This window comes from Hippoglossus hippoglossus, chromosome 17, assembly GCF_009819705.1.
Source record: "Hippoglossus hippoglossus isolate fHipHip1 chromosome 17, fHipHip1.pri, whole genome shotgun sequence".
NCBI lineage: Eukaryota > Metazoa > Chordata > Actinopteri > Pleuronectiformes > Pleuronectidae > Hippoglossus > Hippoglossus hippoglossus.
The window spans coordinates 7,883,562-7,897,701 of NC_047167.1; the positions used below are offsets into that span (position 1 = coordinate 7,883,562).

The 14,140-nt window shown below is 42.2% G+C and overlaps 2 protein-coding genes across 3 annotated transcripts; one reads left to right on the plus strand and one right to left on the minus strand.

Annotated features, from left to right (window-relative positions):
• Positions 1-2,076: 2,076 nt before the first annotated feature.
• Positions 2,077-4,229, plus strand: LOC117778239 (transcription factor AP-1-like). The gene has a single exon (XM_034613663.1). It carries the CDS (start codon positions 2,437-2,439, stop codon positions 3,412-3,414), a length of 978 nt encoding a protein of 325 aa, XP_034469554.1. The 5' UTR covers positions 2,077-2,436; the 3' UTR covers positions 3,415-4,229.
• On the minus strand, positions 3,703-10,898 carry tada1 (transcriptional adaptor 1). 2 transcript variants are annotated; one of them, XR_004616761.1, is made up of 9 exons: positions 10,792-10,898; positions 10,234-10,325; positions 10,053-10,118; positions 9,538-9,632; positions 9,155-9,367; positions 7,097-7,248; positions 6,766-6,922; positions 5,577-5,850; positions 3,703-5,458 (listed from the first exon to the last, which is right to left on the minus strand). XR_004616761.1 is itself a non-coding variant. In XM_034613660.1 (8 exons), the coding sequence occupies exons 1-8, from the start codon at positions 10,893-10,895 to the stop codon at positions 5,698-5,700; spliced, it is 1,032 nt and encodes a 343-aa protein (XP_034469551.1). In that variant the 5' UTR covers positions 10,896-10,898; the 3' UTR covers positions 3,703-5,697. The 2 variants fall into 2 exon arrangements, 1 of the variants encoding a protein (XP_034469551.1); XM_034613660.1 differs by having other exon boundaries at positions 3,703-5,850.
• Positions 10,899-14,140: the final 3,242 nt, after the last annotated feature.

Genomic DNA, 14,140 nt, shown 5'->3' on the forward strand with positions numbered 1-14,140 from the left:
GCTTACAGTTACTATAGATGCTGCATGTTAACCAGTATATAACCTGCTTGTTGTATTTCCGTGTTCTCTCATCTTTATCTTTGTTATCTGACATCTTCATATCCTTCTGCAAACCTGTTCTCTGGAGTTGTCCAATTAAATTATGATTCCAGTGAGACACATCCTCATTTCAAAGTAACTAGATCAATAAAACGCTTGCAGGCCTGCATTTATTAAATGTGCTGTTCTCTTCAACAAAGGAACTCTTGTTTTAGTCCTGACCACTCAATTTCCCCTATTCCTATTTCTCTAAGCTTCTTCCTCTTCCCTTTAAATTGTCTACATGCTGCGAAACGCCCTGTTACTACAAATATGTAAAACACTGATGACTTCATGTCACTGCATTTAGATGATGCAATCAATCCCCTCATGTATTGAATATGCTCTGGTCTTGGAGTGACTCATAATTGACTTGTGGGTAAGTAATAATTGACAGTAAATGTCCGAATATACTTTTTTCAGCCATGTATATATTTCCTCACCTGGCGTGGCTCACTTGAGTTGTTTTCATGAAACATGTAAAATGCCAATGTCCCATTGTTTTAATGTATCTATCTGTGTATCTATTTCTGAACACAGATATGAGCTGGTAAACAAGCTGATATTCAGGACTATACTGTGAGGTGATTGGTTGATTTAACTTCTAGCTAGAATGGCACTAGTATAGAGCACACACTGTACCTTTGCCCAGTTCTTTATCTCACATTATAAAAGAAAGGGATTCAAAAATTCATGCTTCCACCCCTTTGTCGAGATCAGCACTGACATGTATTACTGTACAGAAGTGTCCTTGGGCAAGATGCTGAACCCTGAATGGCCCCTCATAGATGTTGAATGCACTAATTGGAAGTCCCTTCGGATAAAAGTGTCGGCTAAATGACATGTAAAGTAATGTACAGGGGCTGAAATAAGCATATACCTCCTACTATATCACTCTTGATTTGGATCCACACAAAATTGTATAATTATCAGTCTCCTAAATGTGGCTGATTTCTTTCATTGAGATTAATGCATTATTCTTATTTCACAATGTTAAAGAGAGAGAGAGAAAAAAATATACTGGATCTGCCTCTTTGTACAGATTTGTGCCAAAATGATTTTTTTCTTGGCCCATGTCCCGTCCTTTCACCAAGTTTTGTGGAAATCCACTCTTTCTTGCATAATATCATCTGAAAATATAAACAAACAAACGGAGAGGAGGGAAAACATAACCTCCTTGGTGGAGGAAAACAGATAATTATTTTGTATAGCATTTCTCTTCTGAATGATCTTTAAATGTACGATATTTGAACATTTTATAAAAAATTGCTTGTTATTGAATAGATAAATGTGGTTTATAATACAATGCTTGTGCCAACCATACCAAACTCCTTGATATACAGTTTACAGTATCAGTTTGACATAAAGCTACAGATACTACATAATTGTTGTTTTTTGTATAACTTTAATTAAAATGTCAATACTTGATTTTACTGCAAACACTCAAGCATGTTCATATAGAAATTAAAACGTTGAAGATCTGTTCTTTACCACTAGAGGTTTTGGGTGCAGGTTTATTTACACCTCTCTACGATTAATGTAACCCCATGGATTTCTAATCTTTTTATATCACTGCTATTGACATTGAAATAACAATGTATTTTCTTTGAATTCGTCAAACTCTACAAAAAGATTCAATATAGCTCATGAAAAATAATAAATTATTAAAAAATATATATTAAATTTATTAATCTTATTTTATTTTTTGAATTGTCTCCTATGTGTTAACCAGGGCTGAACCCCACAGAGCATCAGCCCTCCTTATAAGATGGGTAACTAATAATTGAGCGGGTAACTAAATATTCAAAAACACTACGTAATCCCAGAGTACATTGCTCCACTCTCTGCATTACCTAATCCCACAAACCACCGCGGGGTGGGCGTGGACATGGCTTGTTGTCAGAGCAACCTGCATGTCATTAGACCTGCCCCGCCCAGCAAATCATCTCGAGCCAATCGGAGGCCGTAGAAATGACATCATTGTTATTTTCAGTGGCGCTGCAGCTTAGAGGTGGATAAAGTTCGTCTCCACGTTGGAAGTGATAGAAAGTATTATCCCTATTCAGCGTGTAGTTTCCACACCGAGTGGAGGAGGATCAATCGAAACGGGAAAGTAGAAGTGTGAAAACGTTGACGCTCTGAGGAGGAGGAAGGATCTTTTTTTTATCGATGATCGGTCGTGTCACAAGAGAAAAGTTTTCTCAGGACACCAAGTTGTCAAGTGAGTTGAACTTCAACAATAGGCGGATTCTATCACAGGACAGAAGAGGGATCTGGAGTCCCAGGACACATGTAAACAGTGGATTCTAGTTCGATCAAAGGAGAAAACGATTCTTCCCTCAAGGTGATTCAAACTTTATGTCCAGGAAAATGGAAGCGACCTTCTACGACGAAGCCGTGAACGCGTCTAACCCTCAGCATGAAGGCACAGCGGTGTACGGCTTCAACCCCAAAACCCTCAGACAGACCATGACTCTGAACCTCAACGACCCGAAAAGCTTCAAGCCCCAGCTCAGCGCCAAGGCCCTGGACATCCTGACCTCCCCCGACGTCGGGCTACTGAAGCTGGCCTCGCCGGAGCTCGAGCGGCTGATCATCCAGTCCTGCAACGGACTCACGACGCCCACCCCGACCCAGTTCGTGTGTCCCAAAAACATCACCGACGAGCAGGAGGGTTTCGCCGAGGGCTTCGTCAGAGCTCTGGCTGAGCTCCACTACCAGCAGCAGATCCCGGTGGTCCTGCCGGACGCGCTGACCGGCGCCACCAGCAGCGCCGCATCCGGGGCTGCTGCGCCCGAGAGCGGCGGGATCCCCTACAGCTGCACGGTGCGCAGCGAGCCGCCGGAGTACACCAACCTGGGCAGCTTCGGCCGAGCTGCGAGCACCGCGTCTGCACCTGCCAGCGAGAGGCACCCACCCGCGGCGTACCCGCAACCCTCCCACAACCACATGGACCACCAGCTGGCGGCGGCGGCGGCGCACCAGCACCAGCGCCACACGCGGCCGCACGCCCTCAAGGAGGAGCCGCAGATTGTGCCCGAGATGTCCGGGGACTCGCCGCCGCTCTCCCCCATCGACATGGAGAACCAGGAGCGCATCAAAGCCGAGAGGAAGCGCATGCGGAACAGGGTGGCCGCCTCCAAGTGCCGGAAAAGGAAGCTGGAGAGGGTCTCCCGGCTGGAGGACAGGGTGAAAAACCTGAAGAATCAAAACACGGAGCTGGTTTCCTCCGCCAACGTCCTGCGGGACGAGCTGGCCCTGCTCAAACAAAAGGTCATGGACCACGTTAACAGCGGCTGCCAGCTCATCTTGACGCAGCAGCTCCAGGCTTTCTAGACTGCTATAAGGGAAAAACAACCGAGTGGCACTTTTTGGGGACCAAATGCAGCTTAAACGGGCCTTTCCAGCCTCACAGAGGAGCCTCAGCCATGTTTCCTCTAATCACTACTCAGGCTGTTGATGGTGACTGACAAGAGACTTATAATTGGTCAGTGTATTGAATTGAACAGGACAGAAGCCAGCAGACCTAATGCACGAATCACAGCTCAGAGGGAACATTTCATATATCACACCATGTCATTTTGTTACATATCTCTGTGTTTTATTGGTTTCTTAAGAAAAAAGAAAAAAAAAAAAAAAAATCCATCCAAAACGAGAAAATGGAATTTGTAATTTGTACAAGGAAACATGGCAGGTGTCCACAGCAGCTAAATGTCAAATTGACTGTGGCCCACACAGACCTCCATCCCGGCTGGACTGTCTGTCAGAGCCTGTGTGGGATCAGATGGCACATGGAGAGAAACACAATGTGAGCCAGACATTGTCCCGGCAGATCTCCCAGTATGTCCAGTATATGTATATGGATACAGACACGAGTCTAGCACTGAGTATCCCACCAGCGAGCAGCCGATATGTACAGATTTAACACTTAAAAACCGTTTCACACCTTTACGCACGGACTCTTGTAGGTGTGTTTGTAGCGTTTACTGACAAATACTGCCTTACTTTCTTAACCCCCTGTGTTCAAACAGCTTTGTGATATACGTGTAACTAATGTTAGACCTGAATTAACACTTTGTAATAATATTTCTACGCTGTATTTTCGAGCACTTCGACTGTAAATATGACGAAATAAAATGTTGGACACGCGTTAGTACTTGTGTGTGCTGGACAATCGGAGGATGGAAACGAGGTGTAGAACCTGAAATAATTGAACGCCGTCTTTATGTGAAGTGTTTGTTATTGAAGGAACTGGGCGGACGGGATGTTGAGTCACCAGAGTAGAGTGCGACGTGCGCGTAATGGCTGAAGCTGCGCTGCCTCCTATTGGCCAGCGAGGTGTCGGAAGTTGGCTGCGAGCGGCCAAATATGGCAAGAGGTCCTGAGCCTAGCCCTGTGTGTGTGTGTGTGAGTCACCATCCTCCCACCGCAGCTGGTGTCTCCCAGTCGAAGAAACCAATACAGGGGAAAAAATAAAATCAGACTTGTTTACACACTATGGAAGTGTATTGAGAAAAAGAAAAAAAAACATTTGGATGAAAATAATACATCGTGAAAAACAAGATGCATGTTTTATTTACATAAAGTGCTGTCTGTAAAATTAACCAAATACAAACAACATTTGTGTAGAAAAAGATACAAATTTATACACATTTGAACCCTGTACTAAAAAAATGCGGCAAACACACAATGTGGACCACCAACAGTGAGGGACACTACTGAAAGTCGCAGGAATATTCGTCACTGCAGGTTTATGAAGGAGTTAGTTTTACCCATGTGGATTGTAAAGACCAACTCACCCACAGTAAAATGTCAGATGTTTTCAGTTACTCCTCGATTAGACCTCCTCTTAGGATGTTATACAAACTGCTTGACTGACATCTGTGAAGGAGGGACTGTGCCCATCTCTACCATTCTGATTGGCCCATTAAATTAGACATAGCATTGACCCCAACTTTAGCCTAACATGAGGTCTAATCAGCCAGATGACACCAGCGTGGATTTTTTTCATTCTACGTGCAGTATGTTGTGACCTGGTCATGTAAACAGTGCAATATGATTAGATATGGGCTGTAATGTTTTCTTAAAGGCTGTTGTTATCAACAGCGTTGGTGCATATCTGACAATGTGAACGAGATGAACTGCAGGCAACGCAGCCCCACTTCACTTGATTCCTGCTTCAAACCCACACAAACCAAACACGGTGCAAGTGGGGCTGGAACCTTGTTTTCTTGTCCAGCGCTTATAGCTGCATTCAAATTAAACGCAAATATAACATCCTCACATGTAGAATCTCACTATATGACAGGATTTAAAGTTATGGCTGGTCGACCCCCAAATTGGCTGACTGGACACACAAGAATAAAGCAGCTACAGTGCTAATTTGTCAGCGATTGGCTGTTGGCAGGAGCTAACGGCCCACTCTGTGTCCACTATCCAAATATTTTCTTTCATCCTGCTGCACTCATCCTTTTTCTGTGCAACATTAATGAAAAATTTCAGGTCTTTTATATTTTTTTCTGAACGCACTGTAGGTGGTCCATTTGTGATTGAGGATGAGTTTCGCGTTTGGTTCCTGATGATATCCACAGTTTATACACAGTCCTGCGTCAGGGCTCCTCAGCTGACGTGCATGCCCTCTTTCCCAGCGAGCCGCTGCCGGTGCACGTGGTCTTGTTCTAGTTCTTCGTGGCTGGGGTGCCAGAGCCGCGACAGGATGCGCTCCATGTTGAGGGCATACATGGTGTGGGAGGGCATCACGCCATGGTGAACCTACACCGGACCAATGGTACAGAGGATATTAGACCATAGAAATGTCTGATGGCATTATTTCTGCTCTGTCACCATTTATGGTGACAGAGCAGAAATAAATAATGTGAATAAATTGAGTGACAAGCAGCAATTACAGAACAATTCACAGACACAAACAAACATGTTGAAATGTCTAATAACATGAAAATATAGACTTAACCTTGTTGAAATATAGTATTTAATTATCGGAATATATATAGTATTTAATTATCGGAATTAAAGTGAATCCCTGTCACTCAGTTGTGTTTATTATAAAGTGTAAAAACAATTATTTTCTTTGTTACCACGTATTATGTTCAAGTTCATGACTTATAAACAGTGTTACTGAGGCTCACTGACTGCTACACACTTCTGCTTACACTCTATATTTACAAATCAAGAGGTAATATGTCACAACTTCTATATATGAAGCTTGTGTTATTAGGATCAGGTCTCTTGATTTAGATATTTTTAAAGATTAGGGTTGCAATCAATGATAATGTTCTCTATATATTTTTAGTTGTTAAAAAAGTCTGGAAAATTGCTTGTTACAATTTCCTACAATTTAGCCCCGAATCCACAAATAATCAATTTTATGTCACTAAAAATAAAAACAGCAGAAATTCCTGAAGAATGAGAAGCTAACTAAACAGCTCTGTTTCCTCAACTCTTATCAACAACATCAAGGTTTTTGATAGAACACGGGTATAAGAAAATTGAATCACGTTTAACCTGGTTTACAGTTGATTCATGACCTAAATCTGACAACTGCATATATTTCATTAAAATCCTAATACTTCAGAATATCATTTAGTTCCATTCGAGTTCCTTCAATCATACAAGGTACTGCTGAAAATGCTACAACTGGCAACATCCATGAGCACTTTTCTCTTTTACCTGCAACGCCTCCAGGAGATCGAACAAGCTGATTGGAGAGAGAGGCATAGGAAGAATGTCGGCAGAACAAGCCAATAAGTGGACAGCTTGTTGTTCAGCCTCATCAGGTGACACTTGAGGTGGTGGACCAGCAGGGAGAGAAGCACTTGGAGGAGGACTGCATGAAAGACAAAACAAAGATCCCTGTGAACTGAGAATGTGATCCGTATTGCTATAACTCTTTAATGACAGCTACAGAGACGATTATTACCGCTGCAGATTACTGGATAGAAATCATGCCAAATAACATTCACAATGCTTATAATCTTGTAAGAGCCAAGACAGTTCTTACCATTCAGTAACACTGTGGTAAGCAGCGAGGCTGTTTTTCAGATAAGGCTGCGGCGTGACATCACTGCCAAAGGCGTAAGGGAAATGACCATCCCGTAGCCGATACGCCTTCCTCCGGGTGATTACAGCTGTCAGGACGTCTTTCAGGTGATGCTGGAATAAATCAGAGCGGAAAGTAAAGCTTTAGCCAATCACATAAGAAGTGGTGATTAACATATATATCTCCAATCATATATTCCTGCATGGTGGTTAAAACATAGGATGACAACGAAAAAGGTCAGTCAAAAGTCATCTCTACTAAACCAAGACCAACACTGTGTGACTTTGTATTGAACCTACGGGTAATTCAATACATTTGCATGAAAAATTAATTCACTTACTGAGAAGAAAATTTACTTAAATCTAAAAGTATGGCACCATGAATTTCAGGAGCAAAACTGATTTTTGGAAAATATATTGTCTTCTTAAGGCTAGGATTGGTAATCCTGGAAAAGCTAGCAAGAGCAGGCTACACTTTGAAAAGATGTAACCGATACATCCCACTCTCGTCAAACCTAGGCCCCCACAACACATGAACGTGTGCTGCCTGACAATTGCGAGGAGGCAACTTTTCCATTACTTGCTCGTAGGGATGTCACAATATGAGATTTTGGTGCCACGATTATTGGGGGCTAAGTGTGTGTGTGTGTGTCAGCTGGTCAGAAACTGAAAGTGAACAAGGATTTCTCCTCTCGCTGTGAACTCCTCCGATGCAGTTTTATGTCCAGCGTTGGTGGAAATAAGGCTGTTACATCAGTTCCCTCTTCTCAACTAACGTTGCAGTTAAGTGGCTCGCACACACGAACAAACCTTGATGAAACCGTGATGTTATGAAACCGCGGTAATTGTAAAATCGGTTAATACTGACATCCCTACTCGCTCGCTAACTTCTCACTTACATCTGCTTCAGCGATGTATGTCTCTCTGGCTAAAGACCCTGGTCATGTGCAGTGAGAGCACAGGCAGACAGTTTGCTTAGTGACAGGCAAGTACACCAGCCAATCTTTTCATTCGGTCAAACTGAAATGATTGGTCGTGATAATTACAGTCATGCGACAGACACCGGCTTTTTACCCACACAACTTTATTGAATATATATATTTACTTGGGTTGTCAAAATTAACACGTTAACGCGGTACGATTCATTTGTGGAATTAACGCGTACATTTTTTAAACGCATGCGCAGAATGACCCGCTGCATGTACCCATACCCGCCTATGCTCAGAGCGACACACGCAGTGAGATCAGAGCTCGTTCACGTTAAGCAGCCGGTCAGTGACTTTGTAGGAGAACAGTGAAACACAGAGTTTCTCTGGTCTCAGCTGCTCAGTGACCAGCGCTGCTGCGTCATGATCAGAGCAGAAGCTGCAGCTGGTTTGTACCGAGCTGGAGTTTCTGTGTCCTCCTCCACTCTGCTCTCACTGGAACTAATAAACACTCACCACCAGTCATCAGGACCTGATCAGTACAGGAAGTCACTGATTCCAGAGTTTATGAGGCTGCATTTAAACATCATGAAAATGACTCGTCAACATGTTGTGCTCAGTACAACACGACACGTGACGCTCACAGTCAGGACTCAGTGTTAAAACGAGCAGAGCGACACGCAGACATGATCCGACACCATCGATTCATAACCAAACACATGGCCGTACGTTTGTCACCTAAATTATCCCAATAGGAAATGAACTATGAACGTTAACTAGTTCATTTTCATCTGCATGACCTGAACTTGGAACTCATTCTTTTTAAGTGTGAACTGGCTCAACACTGCTTCTACAGATGGGCTCAGATTCAGATTTCTTGTGTAGGGTTGTTCGGCCTTAGTGGAGGTATGAACTTCTGAATTCTAGTCAAATATTTGGTTAGTTATTCTTAATACAGCAGGAAGAAATGTGGTCACATGAGGTCACATGGTATTGAACTTTTATCAGGAAGTGTATGTTTATGACACCACTTACACCAACAGCCATTTATCCAACAATCATGCTAAATCTCTTGGTGAACCATTTCTACAAACCTCCACAGCATAGATCATAGTGCTGACAGCATCATCTGTGATGTTGTCCAGGCCCAGCTCAAAAGCTGTCACCATCATACGGGCCTCGAGCTGGCCCCGCGTGGGCAGCAGCAGCGTGTGGGCGCTGAGACGCAGCTCCTCCTCCTCACCTCCCGCCTCTCGTGGGCTGAAGGGCTGGGCGGTGCTCAGAGGGTTCTGGGGCTGGAACCGATGCTGAAGACACAAACAGGAGATACAAGCATTCAAATGATAAAGTCAATTGTTCAGACATTTCAAGATTAATTGGACATCATTAACATTTTAAAAAACAATGCAATCATGACATCAAACTTAATAATTTTGGAAACAAGCCGTTTTGAGATCACTGATTTGAAAGCACTTACATCAAATTTCTGTCTCGAGGAACATTTCTTCTTCCCTTTTGGTTTGCCAGGCTTTGAGGCAGAGCCACCTTGCCACTGTGATGGTCCAGTGCCCTCTAGAGGACAAAATAAAACACAACAGCATATGCTTTAAGACACCTCAATGAAGATACACCAGTTAAAAAAGTGTTTCCATTCCATATATAATTTTCAATATATATTGCTATTTCCTGCTCTGAAGCAGTGAATCATCACAACAGTTTTTCCTCTATTTATTGATTTCAGTCAACTTTAAGTTTACACATGTTGGATGGCACTGACAGACAAAATATAAATTATTTAATCACAGGACATTTCTTACTTTGTCCTCGTTTAGTTGTGTTTATCAAAATGGGGATGAAATGATACTCATTATCACAGCAGTCAGTAAAGTTACAGTATATTAAAGGTATTGAGACTGAAAACAGTACATCTTAAAAACAAACACACGCTCACATGCAGTTTTAGAAACACAACACTATCAAAAGCATTCCTACCTGGCGTGGAGACGATGATCTGGCAGCGTGTGAGAATGGCCAGGAGAAAATCATTGTGAACGTGGACTGCAGAGGAAGGAGAAGAAGACGGGGAAATTACAAAATAAGAAACATGTTTATACAGGACACAATTTATTTTCCAACAGAAACAATAGCAATGCAGTACTTCCTGTGTACTAACCATTCTCCTGGGCCAACAGACGACGGGCCTCAACGTCAAACTCCTCCTTACTGATCTTCTGTTTGAACCATAGTTTCAGATTTGCCCAGTAACTGTAAAGATGCAACGAATATTAACATAAATAAGATTCATATATAATATTAATTTCACAAACAACAGCTAAACACACGGTAGCCGTCACATATCTGTATCTCTTGCTGGATTCATCTGTGTACAGTTAACTAGCAGCACCGTTATCATTTGTCCATCCTTCATTTGATCCTCTTGTTTCACCTCATGCTAATTGAAAGTAAATGTACACACCTCTCCAGACTTTTCATACAAACCTGCAACATCATTGAAGTAACAACTACAATGTCCAACTCGCAAATCTACGTTTCTTTGAATCATTTCACCCTGAAAACAAATAGTAAACACTAAACTCACGGATGCTACCAGTGCTAGCGAGCAGGCTACTGTCGGAATTACTTTGCGTTTTCGCAGCAAACCACCAGACACGTTCAGAATTCACCGTGAGAAAGATTTTTTTTTAAATCACGCAGACATCATTTCACTCACTGTTTGACGTTATCGCCGATCGCATCGGTTAAATTCTTCTTTGCGATCTCCAGCTCGCTAGCATGAGCCGCCATGGCGTTCATTCGCTCCTGCACTGACGTCATCACCCAGCGACACTGAATCCCACCGTTTTTTTGTAATCCGAAAACTTTATTGCACTGTAATTGTGGAAATATAATGGTAACATATTATTTCCCGATGAATAACGCTGAATTTTTTTCTGTCTACAGCAAACAGAACCATCAAGCAGCTGTTAATATGAAATCTTTGTTGGAAAGACAGTATTTAAAGTATAAAGTATATATTCATCTATATTATTATCTAAATTATGTCTGTGCAACACAAAGGTTCACGTACAATCCATTCACTGTACATATTCTCACACTGCACAGGTTTTTCTTGTTTTTACACTTTATATATTAGTTATTATTCCACTCATATTTTTCTATATTGTTTATATTTCTTTACACTTAACTATTATTATCCTTACACCTAAGTATTGCAAGTTACTTCTTATTACTCACTGATGTCTATTTTTGACTCTTGCTGCTGTAATATTGCAAATCCCCCTATCCTGGGACTATTAAAGGATTATCTTATTTTATCTTATCTTATCTTATCTTAAACAACATAATATCTACTTTCTTATCCCATTATCCTTGTTTTTAGTATCTATGCTTTGTTTCTATATTTATTGTTGGGGCCATATCACATTTATATTATTATCTATGCATATAATTTTGCAGTGTTTTCTTTCACATAGCCAGTTTCTCACATTTTATTGCATTCAGAACTATCTATTGAGAAAATACCTCAGTGTAAATTAAAGTACATATATATATATAATTGCAGCACATCGTGTTTTTGAGAATAAACCGTTTATGTTGGCTGTTACAGAGAGAAGATGTCTGTATGTCAGCAATGCACCACTAGATGGCGCCATGGTATCCTTTAAATCCTGCAAAGTCACTTCTACTTCACATTTTAGTGCATTCGAGCTGAGTAATTAAACCAATGCTTTTGCAGTTTGCTTCATTCAAGAGTTAAAACACAACAATGTGAATTTCACCCCCAAACATGCAGGGCAGTGAGTTCTAAGTAAGTTCTCTCCTCTTATTGCATCATGGCTTCACTGGAGCCTGAGCTAATGTGTTTAGATTGTGGCTCTGGGGTTGATGTACGATTCTGATCAATGCCAAGAATGTGACCCACGAAGCCCTTTAAAATAATTATGTCTGGAATAAAGCTGAGTTGCAACAATTTGCAACAAAGTCGGAGTGAGTTTAATTTATCCTCCTTCCCAGTTCTGGGAATGTATTATTAGACTTATTTAGGATGTTCCAACTTTTTACTGCTTTTTTTTTCTGGTTCACAAAATGTACACAAAATGTTATAGAATAACGTCACACCAACACAGAGGCAGCAGCCAGATTATGAGTCGACGGTCATCTCACATCTGCAGCCACTTGTGAATACAGCAGCAAAAATTAACTCCTGCTAAATGAAGAGATCAGACACTGTATTTTCTGTTCTGTCATCAAAATGAGGTGGTAGAGCTGCTTTCAGAGCTGGTGGAAAAAATGTCACTAATCACATTACAGAATTCAGGTTGGACTATCCCTCAGTCTGGACTCAATTTAGCCTGAGACATGAGAACAGTCCTGGATGTCCTCAAAAAAACAACAAAAAACAGCTTTGCGTTTTTAATATATGTAAACATCTGCTGGCATATGCTGTTATTTTAACTGTAGCTCCTACTGTTTTTAGTTTAAGTTCTTGTTATCTCCAAATGATAAACCAGATAATGCTTTGGTACTTGTATGTTGACTTTGTTGTTAGTAGCTAAGACAAAAGCAGAAATAGAGCCATTTAAACTGCTGTAAGCTGCTTCTTCTTCTCCTCCACTGGCCTGGATAGAAAACATTTCTGTGGTTCCATCTGTTGTTCTCTGGGCTCACGTCTCTCTTGCGCAGGTTTAGACTGGGAGGCCCTTTTGTTTCTCACTGTTTAACTCTGGTGTAAAAACAGTGGAGTCGATCGCTCCTCCGGCTCTCTCTCCCCAGGCAGTCGTGAAGCCTTTCGACAGACCTCCGTGACTCACGCCATTCATCACAGTGAGTGTAATCATATATCCAGGACTTATACAGTGAGCAGTGGTACAGGAGACGGCGAGAGGGTCTTCCAGTTCAGTGACTAACGCTGACTCCACAGTGTTCTGAGGTCACACGTCTTCACAGGGGAGATTCATTAGATCGCGTGATGGCTCTCAAGGCTTGAGTCGGGAATACAAATGTGTTTCATGCCAACCACAGGAACAATGAAAACCGTCTGAATATGTTGGTCACTAACAGATGGATTTAACAGAATTAAGTGTCTGTTAATAAGCAGCTGAAACTCAATGAGCGCACTTCTCGAGGCTCAAATGGCCCCTTTGTTTGTTATCTCTGGGCTGCGACTGCTTCTTAGATTAACTTGTTTCTGCGAATCAAAAAACCTCATTAAAATAAATCTAATTTTCCCAATCTCAACACTCGCTGGTGTGCTTCACAGCTGAATAAATTATCATTCCACAGTTTGTTTGAGAGGGAGAGTGGAAACTTAAAGCTGTCTGCTCACTGAGCTCTCCCAGACCCCAGCAAATGATCATCCATCTCAAACAAGTGTCTGTTGAGCTTCAAGTCAAAAGGCCACTTAGGAGCAGACTTAGCTATGGAGTTGTTTGACTGTCCCAGTTAGGGCAAGAATTAGTCACGGTGCTTATTTTCAAAGAAAACAGCCCCACGTCCTGTCTGTTGACTCGCTGGTTGACACTGACTTGAGGTTTTTTGCAGGATAATGAATCACTCTCATGGACATTTCCCCCAAACAGCACATGTCTTTTAGCAAATAACAACTCAGTGTGCACGGAGCCAGCTTTTTCCAAGAATCCTCCGTGCCCGGTGCCATTTTGGTGGTGGGATTCGTAGACAGCGACGCTTCACTCGGCGACAAAGAGAGCTTTCACCTCTGAAAGCTCTGGAGGACCACACAGCAGCAGCCCTCGGCCATCTTCCCTCTATACAGGCCCCGTTTTTCGAGGGGGTACACAGGCCTGAGTGTGGTCCCCTCAGCAGTGGATGTCCCCTCCGCTGTTCTAATGTATGACTGCGCAGCGGTCTGGTTTTTGTGGGCTAATCATGCATTCCCATGCGGCCATTAAGCTGCTAAAAATGTGAAGGGTCCAGTGTGTGCAGGGCAGAGTTATTGGAATACTGGAGTTATAGCTGAAGCTGAATCCCACACTGGCAATCTGAGGGGCGGTTTAGCACCATGTGTCTGAGAGAGAGAGAGGCAGGTTTGTGACAGGACG

Coding starts and splice junctions, on each gene's coding strand:
- LOC117778239 (XM_034613663.1), top strand. CDS start 2,437: ATGTCCAGGAAAATGGAAGCGACCTTCTACGACGAAGCCGTGAACGCG.
- tada1 (XM_034613660.1), bottom strand. CDS start 10,895: ATGACGTCAGTGCAGGAGCGAATGAACGCCATGGCGGCTCATGCTAGC. Junction 7,249..9,154: donor CTATGATCTATGCTGTGGAG/GTTTGTAGAAAT, acceptor GATTTATTCCAG/CATCACCTGAAAGACGTCCT. Junction 6,923..7,096: donor TACCACAGTGTTACTGAATG/GTAAGAACTGTC, acceptor TCTTTCATGCAG/TCCTCCTCCAAGTGCTTCTC.